This window comes from Dipodomys spectabilis, unplaced genomic scaffold (assembly GCF_019054845.1).
Source record: "Dipodomys spectabilis isolate Male_0828 unplaced genomic scaffold, ASM1905484v1 ptg000241l, whole genome shotgun sequence".
Classification (NCBI taxonomy): Eukaryota; Metazoa; Chordata; class Mammalia; order Rodentia; family Heteromyidae; genus Dipodomys; species Dipodomys spectabilis.
This window is the reverse complement of record NW_024870918.1, coordinates 1,159,735-1,185,507: the sequence shown is the minus strand read 5'-3', so window position 1 is coordinate 1,185,507 and position 25,773 is coordinate 1,159,735. Positions and strand designations below refer to the sequence as shown.

At 40.6% G+C, this 25,773-nt stretch overlaps 1 protein-coding gene across 4 annotated transcripts in view; it reads right to left on the bottom strand.

The window, feature by feature from the left end:
- Positions 1–25,773, bottom strand: part of Glis3 (GLIS family zinc finger 3) — a 449,742-nt gene that overhangs the window by 276,404 nt on the left and 147,565 nt on the right. For all 4 annotated transcript variants that reach the window (XM_042699395.1, XM_042699396.1, XM_042699394.1 and 1 more), the window contains one exon: positions 19,381–20,476. In XM_042699395.1, the coding sequence (XP_042555329.1) occupies positions 19,381–20,476 (1,096 nt within the window). The remainder of the gene's footprint in view (positions 1–19,380; positions 20,477–25,773) is intronic.

Sequence of the window (25,773 nt, the reverse complement as noted above, 5' to 3'; positions counted from 1 at the left end):
CAAAGTTAAGTAAAAATGAACTTTTATAGAATCACCAAAATCAAAAGGACAAAATAACAGCATTGTGAACAAAAGGAAATGACTCAATGTCTAATGCTGGTGTCTTTCTTTAACTCAAAAAAAAAAGAGAAATAAAATAAATGGAGCCTTTCTCTTTCTAATTTAGCAGTGTTCAAGTAGCTGTTTTTACAAGGATTATTACAAAGTTACATAGGCTTTTGAATGGCATATTATTGGGCAGTGGAGTGGTGGGGGGAAGATGATCTTTTAAGTCTCCAGTGTAACAAGCCATTGAAGTCGTCCAGTACCACTCTACAATTCGGGCACTGGGGTAGAAACTGCGCCAGGGATAGCATCTTCCGTATGTCCATGTAACCACGCCCCTCAGGGGGTCTCTAGTTCTACAATACTTACCAAGGGCAACACAAAATACCATGTTCCCCCGGATTTATGAAATATAATAGTCCTGATGGGGATGAAGAAGTGGGACTGGGGAATCCTGAAAAAGGATGAGTAGGGAATGGAGCAAACTTCACAGTAACTTCATGAGAGGCTGGAAAAGTCATTGGTCTAAGATGTTGTGTAAGAATCCAACAACTCAGGATCCTGGCTCACCATCCAACACTTGCTGGCAGTTAACCTTAAAATAAACATCATGCAAACTGTTCCCTCATTTTAAGTTGGAAAGGAATACTCCAACCACCGTTTCTGCCTCAAAGGAATACGGTGAGAATCTAGACATCCTGCATGTGGAACAATGATTTGGAAATCTGACTTCATAAATGGAAGAAATTATTATCTTAGCTGCGTTCTGCTTCCCTGCCGTCGGTCTCAGACCGCGAAAACACTTTGATCCTCTAGGGTGCAGAGAAAAATGTCCTAATACAGCTGTTTCTACTCAATATGCTTCAACTGTTAGCATAGTGGGATTTTTATTATCTGTATAATCTATAGAAAGCTGCTTTCATTTGTCAACATCGGTGATTACCACTAGTTGTTCTATATAAAACATCCCCAAATCAAATCTTCAACCTCCTGAGTAGAACAGGTAAGCAAAAAGAATTTTATAATTTGGAAATTGTTTTTTCTAAGGTAGCACATGTACCAATAATTATACCAACGGTTGATCAGATTAAGGTCCTGAAAGACGGCTGACAATTAGCTGATTTTAAACACCTTAATCTTACAAGTATAAGTGTTCTGACAACCGTTGTAGACCGCAAGCTTCTCTTGGTTTTTCTGAGCAAGTTAGATCCTAATGGAAGGGGACACTTTCTCCTATTAATGAGCCCTCACCTTTAACACAACCTGCGATGCCAAAAGTACACCTTTCAATGAATTATTCTAAAAGAAAGAGTAAAGAAATAGGATTCACTTCCAGAATAAAGAGGCAGAGCATCCAAACACATAGAGTAAAACTGGAATGTTGGACCTGTAAGCTTCCGTATAGTTTCAGGACATTATAGTGTTACTGTGAAGATTCAAACTGATGAGACAAGGTAACTTAAGGGGGTAGCTGGGGTTGGAATAGATAGTGGGGGAGAATAATGGGAGGAGTGACATTGTTCAAGATGCACTATATTCATAAAGTGAGCTGTGAATTGAACAATCAATCCTTTGTTCAACTATTTGAAGATAAAAAAAATAATTTTAAAAACTGGGGAAAGCCAGGTGCTGGTGGCTCATGCCTATAATCCTAATTATTCAGGAAGCTGAAATCTGAAGGTAGTGATTTGAAGCCAGCTTGGGCAGGAAAGTCTGAGAATCTTAGCTCTGATTAAGCACTAAAGGTGGAGGTGTGGCTCAAGTGATTGAGCACCAGCCTTGAGCAAAAAACTCAGGAACAGAGCCCAGGCGTGTGCGCGCGCACACACACGCACACACACACACACGCGCGCACACACACACACACACACACACACACACATACACAGAGGTAAGAATTTGCTCAATGATAAAGACTCTCATCTGATGCTAAAACTCAGCCTTAAACTATTCCATTCTTTGCTAGGCACTGGTGGCTCATGCCTATAAACCTAGCTACCCAGGAGACTGAGATCTGAGGATTGAGGTTCAAAGCCAGCCTGGGCAGGAAAATCCTTGAGATTCTTATCTCCAATCAACCACCAGAAAACTCGAAATGGTGCTGTGGAGCAAAGTGGTAGAGCACTGGCCTTGGGTGAAAAAAAAAAAAAAAAACAGCTCAATGACAATGCCCGGGCCCTGAGTTCAAGCCCCAGAACCAACCAAAAAAAAAAATCCATTCTTTCTGCTCTAGAAGCTTCCCTACAAAAGGAAGATAAGTTCTAGTGCTGGGATATATCTCAATGGTATAGTACTTCCTTAGTATGCAGGAGACCCTAGCAACTGGGAAAAAAATAACCCAAAAAAATAAACTCTATACATAACTAATCTGTTAGGACAGAAATCCAACTCTACATTTATATCAATATTTCACGGGAAGAGGAAACTTGATCATCAACTAGATACTTGAAACCATTTACATGTCTTCCTACCATAATCCTGGAAAGATGAAGAATCACTTCCCATCAGAGTAGTAGTCCCAAAGGTCACATCCAAAGCCCTTGGCAAGGCTGAGGGCGTGGAGATACTTTCAAACGCTTTCACTTGATAGAGCCAAGAGAGGCTTATTTATTCTTTTAGGCCATGTATTTGTGTTTTAAGCACTGGCTGTGAGATCTCAAAATAACTGCACTTTCTCTACATGAACAAAACTTAAAAATCCAGCTTCCCCAACCCAGTGGCTCTCAAGCAGAAACAATTTTGCCTCCCTCCCTGGAGACATACAGCAGAGCCTGCCTACATTTTATGTCTCTTTGGGGGTCTAAGGGGTGCTATTGGCATCTAGTGGTTAGAGGCCAGCTAGACAACTTTGTGTCCAAGACAGCCTTTCATCAACAGAGAATAATCTAGTCCAAAATCCAAGTGTCAATAATGCTGAGTGACAAAGCCTAACTAGTAGGGATCTAGAAGGATGGCACACTTTATTACAATATAATAGAGTCCCCAATAAATCTACTCAATAATATAGACTTAAACAGTAAGTTTTACTGTTTTTGAAGCACTGAGTTACTTTCAGTCACTAGACAGAAATCAAACACAGAGGTTATATATATATATATATATATATATGGTGTTGGAACTGGGGTTTAACTAAAGGCCTTGCAAACTTGCTTTGGTTTATTGTTTCTTGTTTTTTCATTCGAGGCTGGCACTCTACCAATTGAGCTCTACCTTCTAGCTTTTTGCTGGTTCATGGGAGATAAAAGAATCTCATAGGATTTGTCTTCAAAATACAATCCTCAGATCTTAGCCTTCTGAGTAGCTGGAATTGCACATATAAGCTACCAGCAACCCACAGCACAACTGTTAAAGTACAGCTGCAACTGCTATGTCTCTTTGCCATCCCCTCAAGAGCTTTTCATAGAAAACAAGCAAACAAAGGAATAAGTAGGTCCTAGGAAGTTGCTGAAAGATTAGAAAGGCCCCAGAAGAGAAAAAAAACATGGAAAAGAAAAGCAGCTGGGCCTGGTGGCTCACACCAAAAATATTAGTTACTTGGCAGATGAGAGATCAGAAGGAGAGTGTTAAGGCTGGCCTGACCCAAAGTTGTTGTTTTGTTTTTTGTTTTATTCTTGTAGGTCCTGGGGCTTGAACTCTGGGTTTGGATGCTGTCCCTCGGCCCTTCAGCTCAAGGCGAGCACTTTACCACTTGAGCCACAGCGCCACTTCCGGTTTTCTGGTGGTTTATTGGAGACAAGAGTTCTCACAGACTTTCCTGCCCAGGCTGGCTTTGAACCGCAATCCTCAGATCTCCTGAGTAGCTAGGATTACAAGTGTAAGCCACCAACACCCGGCTTCTGACACAAAGTTTTAAGTGATTCGTATCTCAACCACAAAAGGTTGGCCACAGTGATATATGAAGATCACTCTAACTATGTGAGAAGCATAAATAGGAGACTCATGGTACAAATCCAGCCTGAGCATAGAGATCTTATTTGAAAAAAATAACTAGAGTTAAAAAGGACAGGGTGAAACTCAAGTAGTAGAGTGCCTGCCTAGCCAGCAAGCACAGGACCCTGATTTCATCCTCCACTTCTGCCAAGAATAAAGAAAGGAAGAAAAGCAAGATCCCCAGCCCTTCACTGGACATAGACATGACATAACAGCCAAACAAAAGAGCCATCCAGCTGGAGCCAACCAACGTTTTATTGCCGTAGACAAGAACATCATAAAATTTTCCAAAAGCTAAAATGTAAGGTTGTATTCCTCATCTATCATAATCCACAGTAAACAAATTCAACACATGGTACACAAAAGGTTTTTCATTAAGCTGTTTCACTAGTGAGAAGGAATAGGATGATGTGATCTTTAGACTGAAGGTAATTTCCTCAGATTCATGGGGCTGCACTGGTTGAGGGCAGCACTGGAAGCCTATGTGCACGGTTCTTATTTAGAAGGGAACTCCAAGGTCTCAGATAGCCCCTCATCCAGACAGTGCAATAAAGTCAAGTCAGTAAGATGACTGAGAAGCCACATTCTGGACTACAGGATACCACCCCAGGATTAAGAGATTAACTTCTTAGATGGTATCATCTTGGGATCTCACCTCTATTGACAAGGTAAAGAAATATTAATAAAACTAACTATGGTTGTTGGAATCCCACCAGTACACACGCATCTAGAAGTCATCCAGGAGACTCCTTGGTACACCAATAACAGAATGGCAGTGCTGTTTCTTAGTCTGTATACACACGTGGTTCTTCAGGAAGTAAAAATCTATGAATCCTGTCTTTCATGCCCTCCCAGGCCTATGACCACAATGGAATCAATCAATTTCCTCTCTTGAAACATGTCCCATCATTTCCTGTCCACTGATCACATAAATAAATGCAGCTATTTCCATGACAGGCTAACTTGAAATAAAGTTTTCAACCCTACCTTTTTTTCTGGCAATGGCCATTCAAGATTCTCCTAGATGTATGAGAGGTTGGGTAGGACAAAGAGACAGAAGGCACTTGGCACTTCCCGTTCATCTCCCTTCTCTATACCTGCCATCGAATCTCCATAGACACCAATTTTCTCATCACTGCCTCTCACTCCTCTTAAATGGAGTCAGCAAATGTTTTAACTGTACACATCATGTATCCTCAGGTGATTCCTCAAACCCTACCAGGCTAGAGCTCGATCCTAATCTCTAACTCATGTTTCAAGAAATAGATTATTTTCTCAGATCTCATACTCTAGAGGAAGGAGAAAGTTGGTAATGTCATTATAGGAGGGAAGAAAGTTCCACATGGAGAGAATAGTGAAGGCTTACAAACTTGGGATTGGGATGTGGTGTTGGTGTGTGTAAGAAGCATCCAGGATTCCAGAGTGGTTTACGTGAACAAGGGAGAGACAAGATGGGAAGAGGTGGAAAAGTAAGAGGATGGATTTGAGTGGAAGAGTCATAATCTAATTCATGTTTCAAGACAATGATCTATTCTGCATACTATTCTAACCCCACGACCTAGAAAAGTGGTTGGAACAAAACATTTGATTAATAAATAGCTGAATGACTGAAATAGTTCTCAGGGGCTTTTCTGTTTTGCACTTGAGAGTCACTTTTAGAGACCACAAAGAGCATGACTATGTACAAGTATCCATGCACAACTCTTCATTTAAATGTAAATGTTAGAATTTTATTTCCTCATCTTCACAGTTTGATTTCCTTGCCTTTTGAATGCTGCCTCCTGCCTACCGAAATGAAAAGACAAAACACAGTGATGAAGAGATGGTCAGCAGAGAATTTGTTAGAAATGCACGCATTGTGTATTTGAAAGGTAAGACTGTCCACCATTGCAGATACCTTACATTAAGCCTATTCTAATCTCAGCCAACTGGGGATCCAAATTCAAAGTTTAACTCAGGCACAGCTGTTTGACAAGTACAGCAGGAGCCTGTCAAGTCGCTTGGCAGCGACATTCGTTTGGAACACAATAGATTTTTTTTTTGGCATCTCCTATTATTCACTGATGGTAATTAGCAAGCCAATCTTTGGAGGAAATACACAATCGGGCAACTAAAAAGGCCTTTTATGGAACTCGCAGAAAATAAATCATTGACATTACAAATGGTCAATATGTACTCTCAAATTTGAATTAAATTGCCCATTGATTCACCAAGATCTATTTTCCAGACCCTGTCATCTAGGGAAATTCTTTTTTTTTTTTTTTTTGATGAAGTCCTGAATTCGAGTAAAGTGATGGTGACATTGTCGTTGATTTTGATTTAGTACCTCAATAGAGTCAGCAATTACTGTGATTTCTCCATTATTTCCTTAGATTATACAGCTTCTCCCTTGACTGGTTCCATCATAAAGGCCCCATTGCCGTGGGCCATTTTAGTGCCATGGGCACAAAACCACCGTCACAATCTAAACCTTGATTTCCAGAAACGTACAATGGAACAGGATCAGGCTGACCCAGACAGCCTAAGAAGCTGCCGTCCTCACCAGCAGTGGCTCAGTGCACTGGGACGTTGAAGGAAATGCTGGCTACAGAGGGGGAAACCCAGACACAATAATAGATTCTGTTCTTGTCCCATTTCAATCTGTGATTCCATCTGGGGCCTTCAGAAACAGTGTGTGTGTGTCTTATGGTCACACCTTTACGACAACTAGGATTCTTGAGCACACACCCCCACCAACATCTGCAACAAGTTTCAACAAGTATAGTTCAATCATTTGAGATGGGCCAAAAGGTCAGGGCCCGGAAACTTTGTCAGCATGATGATCTAAAGCCAGTGGAAAGTGCTGCATGCATTTTAGAGTGCAGGTCGACTTTCTACTCCACAAAAACAGCTTTGTTTCTGTATATGTGACACCTCTTAATTATAAATCAATGATTTTTTTATTGTCAACTCTGATAAGCTTGTTTACCTAGCTTCATTTTCCTACAACGCTTTAAACATTTCTAAGGAGGGCAAATATCAGCAGAACTCTGCCACAGGCCTTGAACTGGGCCTGTGGTATTGAATGGTGTTTACAATTTGTCATCCTTGGGGGTAATTTTGCAAGCTTAAACACACTAAAGGACATATTACAAAGAGCCAGGCAATTTCAATTTGTTTGAATATAAAAAAAAATGGATCTAATGTGTCCATAGAGGCACATTGTTATTTTTTTCCTTGAGTATGTGCCAGGTCAAGACCAAAAGCCAAGCATTGAGAGAACAGAAGAGTATTTATGAACACACTGTGTGTATCAAATAAGCTACTTTATGAACAGATGGGGAATATTCTTTTTCAGGGTCCTAGTAAAATAGCCCTTCACACCAGATTTCTGTGCACAATGGTAGACCTCTGGGTGATTCATTGAATAGCCTTGCCCTTGCTAATGAGCAGCTCAACCTTCAGGATGAGTGCTTGTGAGACATGAGGACAGAAAATTGTGCACCCCGAACATGTCATTGTTAGAGAAGGTGGAAAAAAGTGACTAATCCACTTGAGATAAGGAAAGTTTCCCCAGAAGTAGTGACTCTAGGGCAATGGAATCCTTGGAGAGTCAATAAGGAAGAAGAAAATGATTAAGCTAAGAATGATTTAGTAAATTGAAAAATCAAGTCCTGGGAGCCAGCACTGATAAGCAGAAAGGAAATGGTCTTGAACAGAACCTTGTGTTGAAGGCAGGGTGGCCACTCAAGAAAGCGCTCCAAGATCATGGCAGAAACGTTTCTTCTCTTCCGAGAGAGGAGAAAACCTTTTAAGTCAGCAGTAAAAGCAGGAGACAGTTCTAGTTCCCTGGGAAGACACCATACAGTGCACTCTTCACCTATGGGTCCCCTATGGGACCCGTATTTCCCAGCCTCCATGTAATGAGTTGGGACCATATGATGAGTTCTGTCCACAGTCATTGGGGGAAGACATGAAATGTGTGATTTCTAGACCTGGTTCTTCAAATTTTCTCACCAACCATTTTTTTTTTCAACCTAGGCTCAGACTTCCAAATTGTGTAGGAATTGACTAAGAAATAAACCTTTACCCTCCAAGCCCTAATACAGCTCCCCAATAATTATTCCCTCTTATCACTTGCCTTTATAGATACCAGGTTACTATTTAAGAGTACCTCTCATTCTCTTTTCTTTTGGAACAACAATAAGCTAGGTAGATCAAGCTGGTCTCAAACTCATACTCTCACCACCTCAGCTTCCCAAGTGCTGGGACTACAGGCATGAACCACTACATTAAGCCCTTTGTCTCATTCCTAAGCAGAGTGTTTTCCCTTGAAAACACTTCAAAAGTAATGGGGGAGGAAATTAATTTGCTTTCACATCAGTAGAACACAGGTTGCGTAAGGGAAAAAATCACTTTGGAAGGAGCTAATGGGAACAAAGTATTTTCTCTTTCCAATAAATTAAGTGCAATGTGTATTTCATTTTTGTTATTTTATCCTAGAAAATTACACATTAGAATAATGAACTTCCAAGTATCTATCACCTAGTTTTGCACACACACACACACCACACTGTGTGTGTGTGTGTGTTTGAAGTTTAATATTTTCAATCATTGAGCCAGGTGCTGTGTGCTGTTCATAGAACTCAAAGGTGAATAACTACATGAACCTTTGGTATGTAGGGAAAGAGCAGAATCTGAATCTCAAATCTCACAATATTACTTAGTTTTGTGGACTATCATGAGGATTAAAGTAAGCTAGTAGCTTAGAATTTATACCACACTGTTATCTTTCTTCCTCTGTTTCCCAGAAAGAGTTTTGGGTTTAAGAGAGAGGTTTAATACTTCCTTCCTCGTCAAAATATAGCTTCTCCTGAAGGAACCAAAGTACTGAACCACTTCTTAATCATTCACCATTACTTACATGAAGTTCTCTTTCCCCACATCATTTCCCAGAAAGAAGCATCAAATAGGTGAAGGAAAATAAGAGGCACAGGTAGCTGTGTGGAGAATCCCAAGGAAGCCCAGACATGGGGGACAAATTTCTATTTTAGAACTTCCGGTAAAGGCTTAGCTACATATCCCTCTCCATCCTCTTGGTAATAAAACATCTTTTGATCTTTTCTGGACAAGTTTCTCATAGTAGAAACTGCAACTGGGATGGAGGAAGAGAGTGGCAAAGGAGAAGAAAACCACGATAGCAACATTTCTCATTAAACGCGCTCATCAGACCCAACACCCAGTGTTTCCAAGTGAAAGTGTCAACAAACGAGCATTCGAAGACACAGAAATTGTTCTGGAATTGAGCTCAGGGAGCTGCCTCATGAATTGGAAGAACAAGGATCCAGGTTCCCATTGAACCTGCAACACTCCAAAGGCGTGAGTCCAAACAGGAGTTCTAGGCTACATTTGGGGTCCTCTGGGGGTAGCCCTAAACTAGATGAGGGCTGTGAGAACAGGAAGCATTAATAAGCTAAAGGTATGTACGTCTTCCTGTCACCTAGCATTCTCTAGCCTAGAGAGGCTAGATGGTATTCTCGATGGGGTCATGGAGAATAGGTGGCATTTTGATGAGAATCCACATAATTTCATTTCTTCTAAATGTCCCAAGCACTCAATTGTGTTCTTTACTAATTAGACTGAGCAGGGGAAAAAAAAATTCAAAGTAAATTCCACCAGTGGAGGAAAAAATGTCTTGAAAAGGCTAGGAAACACAGCAGAATAAGCGCCAATCCAAACTTTTTGTTTGGATTGTTCAGTCTCTTTACAGAGAATAAAAGGAAATAGTTAACTAATGGAAAGCTACTCACACACAGGGTAACGTATATATGCGGCCTCTGTCCACATCTTAATCATTCTACATAATTGATCAAATGGCTGTGATCTTCTCTCACCTCAACTTTTATCTTCCAAGTCAACAGAAAAATGCTTTCTTGTTATGTGTTTCCTTGAAGGGTCACTTGGTATCAGGGGAGGAAAAATGGTGTTTTATATGACATGTGCCAAGAGATATATACCTTTCAGCCAGAAAAAAAAATCGTAAATTTGAAAAGGCACTGGAAAAGGTAGGAGGGAGTCCAGGTTTTATTTTACATGACTAAACACATAGTGCTTGCCACCTCAATGAAACGATCTCCTGGAGCATGTTGTTGTTGCTAGAGTTGCATTCATTTTAATCAGGTTTGCAAATTTTACTGACATTATCCTGGTTTGATAGAAGTCCTTCATGAGTCATTCCAGCTCCCTTCACACTCCCACCAAGTCTCACTATCACAATTCTTAGAAATTCATTTCTTCATCTGGGACACAGAATTGCCTTGCTTCCTTTCTCTGAGAAGAATTAATTGCAAGATGCAGTCCTCTTCTCTAAGAACAAGCATGCACAGTCCTTACTGGCTGAGTTGGGAGCTTCTTCCCATGTTCCCACTAAATTACATTGTACATCTCTAGAGGGTGGCCCTAAAAGACTAAGTTCCTCATAGAAATGTCCCATTTATGTATGTTTGGCTTCAAGAACAGGATATGGCTCATGATTTGCTCTCAATGACCAGATGAATAAATGAATGAGCACTGGGTATTCATAACTATACTCCCATTTTCCCCCAGGTTTAGAAAATGTTCTTGTGAAACACAACTACATTGCTCTAAAAAAAAAATAGTCCTGATTTGAATAATAAACCATATATTTACCTTATGTTTGGAGCATTAGCTCTAATTACTCATTTATATTTCTCTTGCCTGCCAAGCTCCTAGGTGTCTTATTTTCTAATGTCTCAGCAACATCCCATATTACTCATTAGTTTAAAAACTTCTTCAAAATTCTCCTTCTAAAGAATCAGCTAAGCGGGGCTCCAGTGGCTCAGGCCTATAATCCTAGCTACTCAGGAAGTTGAGATCTGAGGATAGTGGTTCAATGCCAGCCTGGCAGGAAAGTCCATGAGACTCTTATCTCCAATTAACTACTAGAAAACCAGAAGCGGTGCTGTGGCTCAAGTGGTAGAGCGCTAGAGCTGAGGGACAGTGACCAGGCCCAGAGTTCAAGGCCCGCAACTGACCATAAAAAGAAAACATAGAATCAGCGATTCTTTCCAGGCATCAATAGCTCATGCCACACACAAGGCTGAGACCTGAAAGATCTTAGGCACTTCAAAGCCAGCCTGGGCAGAAAAGTCTGTAAAGCTACACCTTTGATTAACTAGCAAAGTGCAGGACTAGAAGTATGGCTCAAGTGATAGGGCATCAGCTGTGAGCAAGAAAGTAGAAGACGTACAAGGCCTTGATTTCAGGCCCCAGTCTCATCACAAAAACAAAACAAAACTATTTTCCCTACTCAAGTCTATAGCTAAGACCTAAGAAATAAATAAAATTAAATGCTGCGCTGCAAAATAAGAAGGCATGGATTTCATTCCACTTTGTAGTCCAACTCCGTATGAATGACACCTCTTTTGAACTGGAGTCGGACATTGGCTTCTCAGAGTTAGAGCGAGATGAAATCAAGCCGGCCATACTCAGGGCCTGAATGTGTCACAAAGCCATAGCCCAGAGTGACAATATCCCTTGTCTTCTAGCCGATCTAGAAGCCTTGTCTCGGAATTACACCAGAAATGAATAAATCCTGCTTGAGGGGAAAACAATGCAAACCAACATCTCATTTCTCAGTCATTCCACCCAGAACTTGAAGGAAATGTTTCTGAAAAAAATCACAGAGAATCTGACTTGCCCCCTCCCCCTCATTTTTTGTTTGTTTGTGTTTTTTTGTTGTTTTTAGAAATAATAAAGGTGTCTGGTCTTTCACTCTACACAATCAAATTCTATCTGGACTCAAATATGTGAAAATGAACATCCAAAGAACAGATAATGAAGAAGTTTTACAAAGGTCACAGAACACATTTCTAATAAATTGCCAAATGAATTTTCCACAGCAAGAAGCACCTCTACTTAAAAAGAAAAAAAATGGGGCTGGGAAGGTGGCTCAGTGGTAGAGTGCTTGCCTTGCATGCATGAGGCCCTGAGTTCAATTCCTCAGCACTACATAAGCAGAAAAGGCTGGAAATGGCACTGTGGCTCAAGTGACAGAGCACTAGCCTTGAGCTGAAGAGCTGAGGGACAGCACCTAGGCCCGGAGTTCAGGCCCCATGACTGACAAAAAAAAAAAAAGCTAAGAAAAATACATTTCAAATCCATATATATGAACCGACCTCAAAAGGTTTGACACATATTGCCTTCATCTAATTCTTTATAAAGAAATTTCATCATTCTAATTTTTAAATGTTATTTCAGGGTATAAAACAAGAGATGAACCACAAAACAAGCAAGAATGAAAAGGAACATTAACTATCATGTAGTTAATGATTTTGGTTAATGAGAGTAAAGCCTCAAATATTTAACTTCTTAGGGTTGTTCTCATTATCTATTATTTTTCATTAATCCTAGAATCACAGGGCAGAGAAACATAAACCATGATTTGCTTTGAAAAGTTTGCCCCAATCTGCTCTGAATTTATTTTCAAGACAAAAGTTCATAAAAGGTCAGTTCCCTAGGTAAACTGGATTAAATGCCTTCTAAAGGCAAATCAAATTAAACCACTACCAAATGGCATGTTTCTGAACACTCTTTGGTAATGTGAAATCCAATCTGACAGACGTCTTATGGACTGTGGTCAATTCTCCATCTGATAAAAATTTCTGTGGTTTTGCTTTCACCTATACTAGGGGCTTCCTAATTTGTGGTGACATATATATATGTATATATGTATATATATATATATATACATATATATATGCCATATATACATATAATATGTCTCTCTCTACAGTCATATATATCTACAGTATGTTGAACATGTACATAAATAAATGATTATGTTTGTATACCTCTCATGTTAAAAAAAATCACGGGGGGAAAACCTTTGGATTTGGTTTGAGTCTTAAATCATTGAGTTTGTGTCTAATATCTGACAGGCTATTGCCTTGTGGGTTGTGATTTGGAAGCTAAACTCTCTGATCTTTACCAGATGTTTTGCTGGTGATGTTTCAGCCTCAAGAGACAAGAAGGATATTAATGTTAATTTTATTTATTTAATCAATTATCAGGCAGATTTGATAAAATAAATAAATAAAACAAAAGGGAAAAATTCAATAGTTTGGTAATTTACCAACTCTTCAGAAATATCCATAATAGTGAAAGAGTTTTGAAGATTGCTTGATATTAACAGCCTGAGAGGCTGCATAGTGTTTAAAGGAAACCTTGCTCACTCGTACCTCTAAAAATGAGAAATAGACAGCAGATTTCTCAGTGCTGCTTCTACCCCAGGGAAGCAAGGAGGTAGCCATCCTGAGCCTCATCTCAACTTTTAACGATTACAAGGACAAGTGACACACAAATATTAAATGGACACTCAGCTGAAACCAGTCAACTCTAAGATATTCTCATCTCTTTTCTCTGGAGGTTATTCTGAAGGAACACTAATCTACCCTCATTGATGTCAGTACACTGGTGATCATGAAGAAGTACTTTCTACTAAAGATTACCATCATATGCTTGGACTGAAGAGACAGGGTAGACTTCCATTTATCTATAGCTGACAATCAGAACTTGGAAAGTTGTAGAGTACTAATGCCTTGGCTGCCTGTTAGAATCACTGGGAAACTATACCCTAAGCCAATTAGATCCAAAACTGTGGAGTGACCCTACTCCCCAGGTATTGGTACTTTGCAAAGCTCCCCAGTGTTAAGTCCACCTGGGAAAAATGGCTCCTTCCCCATTGTTAAACCCTCCGTGCACAGAAGGCCCCTTCTCTAGAAGGCCCAACCCCACCTCCAGCATTCATAAGGAGGGCCCATCTGGGGGCAGTGGGATCTGAGGTCTTCACTGTGGCCACACCTCCGCCCCTCCTCCTCTCCTTATACATCAGTGTCCATCATTAGTTCTGCCCCTTTCTGCCTTTTTCCTTTCCCCCCTTTTTCTTCCCTTTCTCTTCCCCTTGAACCCCTCATGCCCCATCTTGTTCCGCCAGCTCTCCCCCACACCCAATAAACTCTTCTCTACCTGAACCATGTGGCAATCTCCTTTCACGGAAGCAATTTCAGTGAACCCAGTGTCATTCAAATTCAGAAGAGTGACTCAGATACTTTAAGTGAGGAGCGCGTCACCACTTATTAGTCCTGGAAAAATCAGTTTCTCTTGGCTGGGTTCTCATCTTTAAAATGGAAGGCAGTTGTATTCTAATTGCTTTTCTTTCTTTTTTTTTTGTCTAAAAATACATGGTTAGGTAGCATCTCAAATAGACAAGGAAGAATACAAAATATTGTGACACACGCCTATTAGTATATTACTGTGACCAAGTTAAAAAGAAGTGAAAATTTGAACCTATCTATTTCATTCTTTCTTGGGAAAGGAAGTAAAGCAAAATCCCCAGTGCCTGTTTCCTTCCTCTCTATTAATTATTCACTATCCTAAAATTACTGAATATCCTGTCAATAGATTTTCATTGCCTAATTACATAATTATATATCAGCAAAACTATATGATACTTCAGTGTATTGAAGTGTACATAACTTTCTAGTATACTACATGCATCCATTTATAGCTATATTTCACCCAACATTTTTTTTGAGATTTACCTATGTGGATAGGATATATATTTTTTTTTCATTAATGTTAAGCTCCTTTATATTGTCTTGAAGATACTTGGGCTTGACCTTAGGGCCAGGGCACTATCCCTTAACATTTTCTGCCCAAAGCCAGCACTCAACCAATGAAGCCACCAAATAACTGGAGAGAAAAATCTCAGTTTTGTCTGCCCAGGTTGGCTTTGAACCACCTTCCTTGAGATCTCAATCTTCTGAGTAGTTAGGATTACAAGTATGGACCACTGGTGCCTAGTTTCCTTCTTTGAATTGAAATAAATCACCTTATCTATGGAAAGTTAGGGTTATCTATGCTTTTTAGAAGCTGCAAATTCCTTACTTTTCTCACAGCTCCTTGCTGCCATACACAAGAATCTCCTGGCTGGACACTTAGACATAGTTTTGTTGGATATGTTTATCTTAAGTCTTAATAAGTGTACCCAAACTCTCTCCAAAGAGGGTACACTAATTTACTTTTCCAACAATATTCACATATCCTGCCTTCTTGCTATCTTTATTGATACTTGGTATTATAACAACATGCATGTTTGCCATTATGAAGGTTATGAAATTGGTTACAATGAGACAATATTTTCCTAATGTCCCTCTGGACATGTAATTGTGATCATCCCATCAATGAAAAGTCTTATCAAAAACCACTAAACCAGGGATTTGAAAAAACTTCCTTCTACAAGCTTACAATGAATTTACTTTTCCTCAAGGAACGGCCAAAACTGGACCATGAACCCATATATCAAGCCATAAAGGAAGAAGAAGGACACAAACTCCATGTATTTTTTTCCCTTGTCTTCATAATCCAATATTACTTACAAAGAAAACTGCCCAATATTCAAGCCAAAGCAAATACACTGGATTGTGCCAGGCAAAATGCCTGTGGAGAAATGAGTCAATTTATACAAAATTCAAAACTGTCTTTGGTCAGTGACATTTTCATGAAAACCTGTGGGTGGGTAGAAGTTTTGCAAAATTCCTTCTTTTGCTATTGGATAAAATTCATCCAGGAAAAATAAGCAACACTGAAGTGGCAACCCACATTGCCCCTAATTCCTTTATTAGCACTCTGGAACTTCCCAGAACAACTGCTTTCAATTGTGCATGAAGGAAAGCCTCAGAGTCTCTAACTTTGGCAAGAGAAGAAGCTTGGGCCACTGTTTCCACTGCCCTGATCAGCTGAGCAGTGAAGCATTGTGGTTAGAAACAGGCATTCACAGACACAGTGCTCTGTCTCCTTCAGAACACACCTCGCTGGGCACACAACCGGACACTGCCACCATTCAACTTAATGGCACAAGAACCTCGGTATGGTAAATGCATTCTCAGTGTGCGCTCTTCTGGAACCATTGCTATAGATACTGTTAGGCATGGTTAGGGCTAGTGTACTTGCATGGTTTTGGGTTACAGTTTATGTTGTCCTCCCAAGAACATCAAAATGGGGGTTGGACAAAGAAACAAATTCTAAGTCTTCAAGGCTTGTTCAAACTTGAGTGTCTGAAACCTTTTCCTGTTAGAAAAACATAACCAAATTCCACATAGATACACCTGAGACTGCTCAGTGACTTTGCAAACCCCCAGGTTTACCACAGTTGGGAGTTACTAGCCTAAGCTCAGCAAGTTCAAAATAGAACCGTTGTCAGCCACAGTTGCTTTAGTAAATAGACATGGAATGAACTTGGAGTAATCTGAACTATAATACTGCCGTATCTCAGATTCTCATTTAGCTGTCCATTTTTCCTCAGTCTTTACTTCTCAAGACCTTCCCCACTGGATGGGAATACCATCAAGTCAGACCTGCAGAGAACAGCTGGTTTGGCTTTCTGAAGACTCAGTAAGCATGAGGGGTTGTTTTGGGTGGAAAAGGGAGGCGGGAGGGAACTCTCTTCTTCCAGTACAAGAAAATGATGATTTCACAATCCTAGAGGTGCCACCTAGATAGCAATCGTGAGGGACAGAATGAGTTTCAGAGTTATGGGCAGAGGTTCTACAAATGCATGTCCCATCCAGGAAAGGAAATTTCACATGGAGAGAGGACACCAGAGTCAAGCTCTTACTGTAAGCAGGCTCCAGCCCTCTGACACACCCTCCTTTTACCAGAACTTTCAGAAGCTCTTTGTACTGCCTGTAGTCATGGTCACCAAACAAAGGGGTCATCCTCCCTTTCTTGGGTCAATAAACCCAGTGAGTGAAATCATGACTAACTCTATCACATTCAGAAAAAAGATAAAAGAAAAGAAAGGCAGTTGAACATGTAAAACAAAAATGGACTGAGTCTTATCACATCCTAGCCCTTTAAAAGAAGTGGTCATTTTCTTTGGCATAGTTATTTGGCTTTGAATCAACTACCTTCAGACTTTAAAGCAGTGAAACATTTCAGTGTTCAAAGTTCTCTGTGTCTGGATTCTAAGGCTATAAATATTCATTTTGCAAAAGATAGAGAAATACTCCGCCCCCACCCACAGGTATACAACCACTTTAAGCATCATGCTTTCTATCCATGGACTACAATTTGGGAGGGCTATTAAACTTTCCCAGGAAAATAATTTACTGCCAGAGAGCTATAACCATATAAATCAAGCACGTGACACATGACAACACCATAGACTTTAGAAGACTTAAGGTCCATGATGTGTTGTTTATATGGAAATGGATGTCTTCCTCCTTTAAAAAAATACACGTGTGTGTGTGTGTGTGTGTGTATGTGTGTGTGTGTGTGTGTGTGTGTGTGTGTGTGTGTGTATTCACTAAACTAAAACTGTAGGATTGGTTGGCCCCTAAGGAACCTTGCTTTGTATAAATGCATTTATACCATAACATGTAAGTAAATAATCTGTGATTCTGGATTTGATATGCTATTAATAATATGAATTTTGCAAAGATTCCATCCATAAAGGAGGAGTGAGTAGATTAGGAGAAAAAAAAATCACTTCCAATACGCCTCTCGAATAGCACAATGAAAAACTATCCAAAGGTATCCAAAGATGCAAATGTTCACCTCTCTGCTTATTTTTTCACTCGGCTACTTCTATTTTTAATATTCATCATGTACTCGAGCAAAAGTCAACTTCATAAAGTTATGTCTTTGAAAATCATGTAGCAGAGGGAAAATGGGGGAAATCCCATTGCACAAAAATTAATTTTGGGGGATAATTCACGTCTTTATGTTTATTTCAATAAAGCCAAATCCAGTCAACTATTTTCAGCCAGGATTAGTCAGAACTGAAAGGTTGGACTGTTTTCCTTCAGAAACTGAATGTCTTTCCCGCTTGCAATAGGCTGGTGTGTTCCAAACAGAGTAAATGGGATTGCCTCCCAATGCTTGCTTCTTTCTGGCATTTATAGTGCAGAATCCTACTGACAGAGTGAGGTTTTGCCTCCTGGAATGTAATTATTCTTTTCACTCATAAAACCTGGCGTCTCACAATGTATCAGCTTCAGGTTTTCCTTAAGAAAAAAAATCACAACATGGGGCATAATGTAATAACAAGAAATGAAATTTCTTTCCACCAGAAATTCTGAAAACTCTTTCAAAAAATACCTACTGGACTGTGAAAAAAGGTGCTTCTAATACTTGCATTACAGCTATCACCTGTTTGGTTTGCTCTTGCATGAACCAGACAGCTCAGACAATCTACAATCAAGCATATAAATATAGTCCAGATACTTTCGAACATGATATCCTAGAGAGATGGAAGGGCCTCTGGTTGAGAGATCACAGTCTGAATAAGTTTCTTTCCAAATTGATTCATAATACTTCACATATTTAGTGACCGCCAGCATATTGGATATCCAGGGAGCACACCGAATTCTCAGATTTTTATTTTTTAGCTCTAAAGAAATATCCCTGTCCATCTCAACTAATACAAAACACGTGTTCTCCCATTTCAACAGTTAAGTAAGCCATCTGAGATTATGAAAAACCATCCTTGTGGTCCCAAAAGTGATGTCCTTCTTATAAACCCTGAAGGTTTATGTGAGGTGTGAAATCGTTGTGAAATCATTTAAGAATTCTATTACTCAGAAATCGTATGTTTTGCCAAGAAGTAGAGTTCCAGGATTAACAGTAGAGGGGAAACGTGGTGGGGGGTGGGGGTAGGGGTGGGGAGGAGAGATACCAAGCTCATTCAAAAGGAAAGACACATTCCCTTCTCAAAGCTTTCTCCTTATACTCTTCACAAAATTTGTCCTCCTTAAAATTAGTTAGGATCCTGCCAGCTTCTGCTTCTGTGTGCCCTCTGGGTTATTTTTGTTCCTATGCTGGCTATAAATGGATCATCTTTGCAAGGTGCACTGTGCAGGCATATGGATGTATGCAACAACATTTTTGCCAAGTTACCAAGTGGTGGGTTTCTTTGTTTCTTCCATACCATAACCAACTCCCCTAAATGATATTTTCATTCAGTTATTGGAAGGAAAGAGAAATCACTGAAAAAGCGGCCAATGCTGGTGCCAAGTTCATGTTCTTCTGGAAACTTTAAGTCTGGGCCCAGGGACACTGTCCACAATCTTGGCCCTTGTGGTAGCCTGACTCACCCTAAGACAGTGGATCATACACCTTTGCTGAGGAGAACCTAGATAGGGAGAGAAACCAGTTGCCAACCACTCATCAAAGGCCAGGCTGAAGAAGTGTCCGATCTCATGACACACATGCCCATCCCACAGCCCAACACCCCCAAAATAGGAACTGTCTCCTCACCTGCCTTCCAAAATGTGGAAAGCTACACACATGAAATCGAGTTGGACCTTTAGGAAAGATGGCCCCTTGCGGTTTCAGAAAACTCACCGTACACTTGTTGGGCTTCTCCCCAGAGTGAACCCTCATGTGGATGAGCAGTTTGTAGCGGGCATTGAAGGGCTTGTACCTTCTGGGGCAGCCAGCCCAGAAGCAGGTGAAGTCTTCCCCCTTGCGCTGGTCTATATGGACCTTCTCGATGTGCCGCACCAGCTCCTCCTGCTGGTCATACAGCGCGCTGCAGTCTATCCAGCGACAGCAGTGTTTGCCCCCCAGGTCCTCCATCTCTCCATCCTCATCCAGGGCGGCCTGGGGCAGGGCCAGGGTCTGCGCGTGGGGCAGCAGCTCCGGGGGGTGGTGAAGGTGTGGGTGGGCGTGGTAAGGGGGTGGGGGGCCTTGGGGTGGTGGCAGAGGAGGAAGAGGGGGGGCGGAGGGTAGGTCCAGGGCGCTGCCTGGGAACTCTTCCAGGCGCTCCGTCTTGAGCATGCCAGCCGGCTGGCCATCCGGCCCGGGCAGGCCATGCTGCACCACCATGTTGGTGACCTGGCCCGGCTGCAGGCCACCGTGCTCCAGCTGCTGCATGCGCTCGTACTCCGGCGCCCCATTTTCACCATAGGCCACCAGCACGCCCTTCTGCCCACCGGGCACCGCGCACGGCTGGGGAATGCAGCTGCCACGCACCCCCAGGAAATGCCCGTAGACCTCTGGCTGGGGGGACACGTGGGCCGGGGAGGCCCTCGATCCGTTGATGTAAGCCACCAAGGAGGTGGGCGACGTGCGGATGATGGTGTTGAAGTCAATGCCAATGCCATCGGACAGCGGGGACAGGGACAGCGCTCGCTTCTTGGAGCGGGCCGAGTGGGAGCGCGTGGAGGAGTGTCGGGGGCTGGGGTAAGGCGAGTGGCTGTTTTCCATGCCGAAAAGGTAGGACGGCAATGAGTTCGAGGTGCTGTGGCTAGACATGGATGTCCCAGGAGGAAGGCTAAAGAGGTCCCCTAGATCGACGCCGTTCTGAGAGCCGTGGCTGGAGGCCAGCGAAGGGAGGGGTCGGTAGTCCTGAGACCACTCTCGTTTCACACTCAAGGCCGAATGACTCTCCGTCAGACTCAAAGTCGTGGAAGCCACAGAGTCCCGTGAAGTGAGAGACCTGGAGCGACAGCCAGAGGGAAAAGAGAAAGAAAAGAAGAAATGAGCAAGTCAGCGTTGCTTAAGAGCTGAACGCATTACACTTAAGTATCTGCCCTAATTACAATCGCCACAATCTGGGGGAGGCTAAAACGAAATTCGAGGCTTTTCCTTACAGGTCAATAATACTAAAATAAAATCCAATGCTTATAGAAATAACCAAAGAAAAGGTCTTCTGCATAATCTTAATACTTCCAATGGTAATCAACAGTCTTTATTCTTGAATATCTTTTTTTTTTTTAAGGTTAAGAGGGAAATTATAAAGACCTGGGGAAAACTGTGATGTTTGTGAAGGCAAACCAACTAAATAAGTGGTCATGAGGCACCTACTGCGTGCAGCACGCTGTGACAGGCTTTTGCCAAATACACAAGTCCCAGGAGTTCTAAGCAAAGAGTCAAGTAAACCCTACTCAGTGGCGGTTAAAAAAAAAAAAAAATCAGCTAGATTAGAAAAAGGAAAGTAAATCTTTATGGTCAAAGAGCTGCCTAAGGGACTTAGTAATACCTTCATTGATATTAGCAAATTAGCTAGGGTCATAGTATTCAGTGCAGCCAAGTGAAATTGGAATCAGATAACTTGAGTGGATGGTTGGGGTTGGGGAAAACATCAGAAGGGGTGACATTAATCAAGACACATTGTGTTCAAAAACTGACATGTTGAATTGGAACCCCTTTGTTCAACTACACTTCAAGATAAGTTTAAAATTTTATGAAAAAATAAAGATTTTTCAAAGCAACTTATACTGTCAATAAACAGTCACATTAAATCACTCCAGTAAATGAAAACTATATATAACATATATAGGGTGGAAGTGTAGCTCAGTGGTAGAGCACACACTTAGAACACAGGGGCTCTACCTTGAATTTCTATTGTCAATTTTTTATAATATAAAATACATCCATAATATATAAGGAAGTAAGAAAGTGAAATCTTGTCCAATTTGGAATTACACATTGGGGGCACATAAAGTTGAATCACATTTGAGGGTCTCTGTGTTTCTATGAGCTCTTGTCCTTATGTCAGAGTACTTTTGAGGCTGAGAGTAAACAACTGACTTATAGTAGTTCACTTTTGCAAGTTTCCTTTCCTGTGCTAACCTTTCAGAAAACATGCTTTCGTATGTCACAACATATTGTATATCAAAATGGTTTATAATGTAGCTCAGGCCCTGGGGAAATCATTTTATGTTAATATGACATTGTTGCCTTAAAAATGAATGGAAGAGAAAAGGTGTCTTTCTTAGAACACCTGTCACAAATAGGCTAGACATATAGGCATATAGCATAGGCAGTGTAGTCCCTGAACTAGACAAAGTATATGGCAGAAAAACCTGGATTATTTATATGTACCTGTGCTGGTGTTCTATGGTGATTTTGAGGGGGGGGGGGGGAATAAGAAACTAATTACAACAAACGTAATACAAAAATGTGTGTCTCTCCAAAATTAACACATTCACTATCTCCAGCTGCTAAACATCAACCTGTTTACAAAGGAGCTCCTAGAAAAGATAAGCAAAACGTCTTTGGTGCCACAAGATGGAAGCCAAAAGCACTATTTCACACCATCATGAGATATAAGAACACCTCTGCTCCGAAATGCACAGCAGAAAGGTGAGAGACTCTGATCGACATAAAGTCACCATCGGGAGCAGTAATGTTTATCAATGACCAACACAGCAGGGTTTATGTCCAGTTGCCCTTAAGTAAGATTTTTCTTTCTTGGTCCACATTTGGGCTGAGAAGTTCCTGAACCATCTGTGTTTTGGGTGTTTTTTTTAATTCCCCATGGAGACTTTTCAATTATTTTCCTAGCATCCTTGCAGCATGAGCTCTTCCTGTGAGCTAGGCAGACGGCTCCCGATGATTGGATGTCAAGGTCCCTTTCCCAGTGAGAGGCAGGAATTGCTTTCAGACCCAGGGTCAATCAGTAGTTATGTCATATAGGATGCAGAGACAACTAACTTTGTTGTATACTCTGAGGTCAAGAAAGCTTATAGAATATCAAGGACCAGAGCTTTATCAGAGGGAGAGCTCCATGGTCACACGGATGCCCAAAGCCCATTCTCCGGTAGTTACATGTACCTGTCAACATCAGTTTAGAACATTTCAGACTTTTAAGCAATGATTAACAGACCAGGTTATCTACCTGTATAAATCTAGCTTACAGAGTATTACTTGGATTGAGGGCAACCTACAGTGAGATGTGCTTATTATCACATTATTGAGAGATGATTCTCATTTCTCTCAAATTATGTATAACTGTCTTAATTCAAATCTGAGCATGACCTAGTAAAGCATATTGCTTAACTCTCTGGCCATCTCAGTTTTAAAGATACAGTTAACTATCTTTAAGAAAGTAGACTCTGTATTCTACCATTAATGAACAGAAAACAATCTCTCTCTGTCTGTCTCTGTCTCTCTGTCTGTCTCTCTGTCTGTCTCTCTGTCTGTCTCTGTCCCTGCCTCTGTCTCTCTCTCTCTCTCTAAGTTCTAATACATGAAACCTCTCCCCACTGCATTAATTCTCAGTAAGAGTTCTCCTTTCAAAGATGATATAGTGTAAAGCATCTGTGGGTATCTTCTTCCATAAAAGTCAAAATCTTTAAATTGAAGGGAAGATTTTTGACCCCCTAGTCAGTATTTGCCAGAATATTCCATACATACTAACTACTCAAAAAAAAAAATCATTGGTCAAGAAAGTGAATATAAGGAGAATGGCACAGGCTCATACTTTTAATCCTAGCAGTCAAGAGGCTAAAGCCAAAGAGGATTAAGAATTCAAGACCAACTTAGGCTACAAAGTGAGGCACTGTCTCAAAAAGAAAGTCAGTAAATAATCATAATGATATTATTTGTTGCTTACAAAACATTTTCCCTAGGTATCATCTGACATTCAAATATTTTCTTACATAGCAAATACACCTGAAGTTTTGTGAAACTCCTCTCCTGGTTACACCAAAGGGATGGTGTGTGGTAGGTAAGCGAGAGGAGGGTTTCTTAGGGGAGTACAAATGAAATAGGAACCTAGCTGAATCACCTGTGTCTGTTGATTTCTTCACACTACATCCTATACATGGTCCCCTAATACTCTGCTTGGCTGAAAGAACTGGTTAAACGAGTTTCAAGGCACATACACGATGACCAGAACACAAGTGTTCTCTTCTTTCTGTAACAGTATGTTGAATGAGTGTGACGGCTGCCAAAATGTCTTGCCTGGGATCCCTGCTACAGCACATACCTACCAAGCTCCTGGAAAAGAAGGTGGCAAAAGGCTCAGAGAGGTAGGTTATCATACTGAGAGCAGTCTCCACCTCCATATGTTTATCCGACGCTAAGGACGGTATTTCTGGTGACTATTTATGAAAGAAAAGGGGGTACAGCTCAAACAAAATGAAAGCAATATTAAAAAAAAACTCAGAACCCATCAGCAAAGAAAAGCTTAGGATGGCTGGAAAAGTTAACTCTCATGAAGCAGTGAAAGGTATGGTGGCTAAGTTGAGTTTCCTGCTTCGTATCACATGGGATTCCTCAAGCTAATAATAATCCTCACCAAAATCTATGTCTCCTAGTGCCATAGATCATAGAGAAGAAGACCAGCCTTAGTCTACCTCGAAGCTCTTGTCTATGTGCCTTGATAAATAATCCCAAAGAATTCACACTGCTTCTGAATATAAAATGGCTTTATAAAAATGTTTGAGCCTAAAAAAAAAAAAAAAAAATGTTTGAGCCTAGAGAGATATTCCAGTGTATGGTCTCCAACTCTTAGCTTTCTCTGAGTTTGGTGGACATATTTCCAAACAAACAAACAAAGCAATCACCATCAAAAAATGTCCCGTTTGGAAGATAAAGAGCTAGTTCAATGCAAGTGGCTAGCTGAACTTTGTGACTGACCAGCGAACTGAACTAGGCAAAACACTCAGATTTTCCATGTCTTAGATCCATCACATCTTCAATCGGGCTAATTTACAGCTAGGATGAATTTCCAGTCATAAAATGCAGAAGCACAGTAGGTGGAAACACCTGAGAAGCTCAGCATACAAAGCCCACTCAAGCAGCATCCTATGTCTTCTTCTTTTCCTAGATTAGGATCTGATCCACTGTCTTTTAGTGCATCTGTGCCCCAGCCTTGACATCTGGGAGAAAAAGGGATGCCCTTCTCTAGAACAGAGTTTAGGCTATGCCTCAACTAAGAATGGTTTCCATTTATCATGAAGATGGATTAGTCAAAAATGGCTGGAGAATTAATCAAGGGAAATCCATTAAGGTATGATTCTCAGCACTGGATTAAACAGAGCTCAACAAAGCTCAGAAAGAAGAGCTTTTCTCAAGATTTGAATCTCTGGAGAAAAACAGACTCAAATGAAAAGGTAAAACAATAAAGCCAATAAATCTATGAAAACTATTAATAACTGATAATTAGGAAATACAAATTAAGATGGAAACATCTTCTACCTCAAGCTGAAAAGACTTACACTTAATGTTTGATAAGATGTAAGAAAATATTTTTGGTAAGATGTAAGCAGTCATAGACCCTTGGTGAATTTGAAAATACATGTGAAACGTATCAAAGCAATACAACTCTTTTGAACTAGCCGATTTTGCTTCTAGGAACTGATTGTAATAACTAGAGACATGAAATAGAAGGTTCATTGGTTAATCCCATAAAGCAGTCTTTATATTATAGTAACACTGGGGGTAAAATACTAAATGCTTAGTAATAAAAAAGTGATAACAATTCCATATTGTTTATATTCTTTCTTTATTAAGTGGAATTTGAGGTAGAAAGAAATCATCTAGAACTAAAGGAGGTTTTTCTTACAAAAGACTTTATACAGCATATAAACTGAAGGAAAAGGTTACAAAATCATGTCAATTCAATTAATAGGAAGTAATAAAACCCAGATTTTAAAGTTCCATCCATGGTTGTTTCTAGGTGTCAAGATTTAAGGAGGCTACCATTCACACCTCATGCTTTTCTATAGATTCCACATTTTCTAAAGTGAATAAGAATTACAGAGATAATTGTGGGGGGAGGGCAACAAGTTTTACAACTTTTCTTATGGCAGACATCTCTTAAGATTAACAGTTTATGCCCTCTCTGAGCCCCCCAGGCTCCCAGTAAACAAAACACTAAATTGCTTCCTTCATCATCATCTTTTTTAGCTCTAGACTGTAAAATGTCTAACGGTTGCCTTGGACTCTTTTCTTTCCACTGTTGGAACTCTCAAACCAATTTAAAGATTACAAATAATAGGCAAC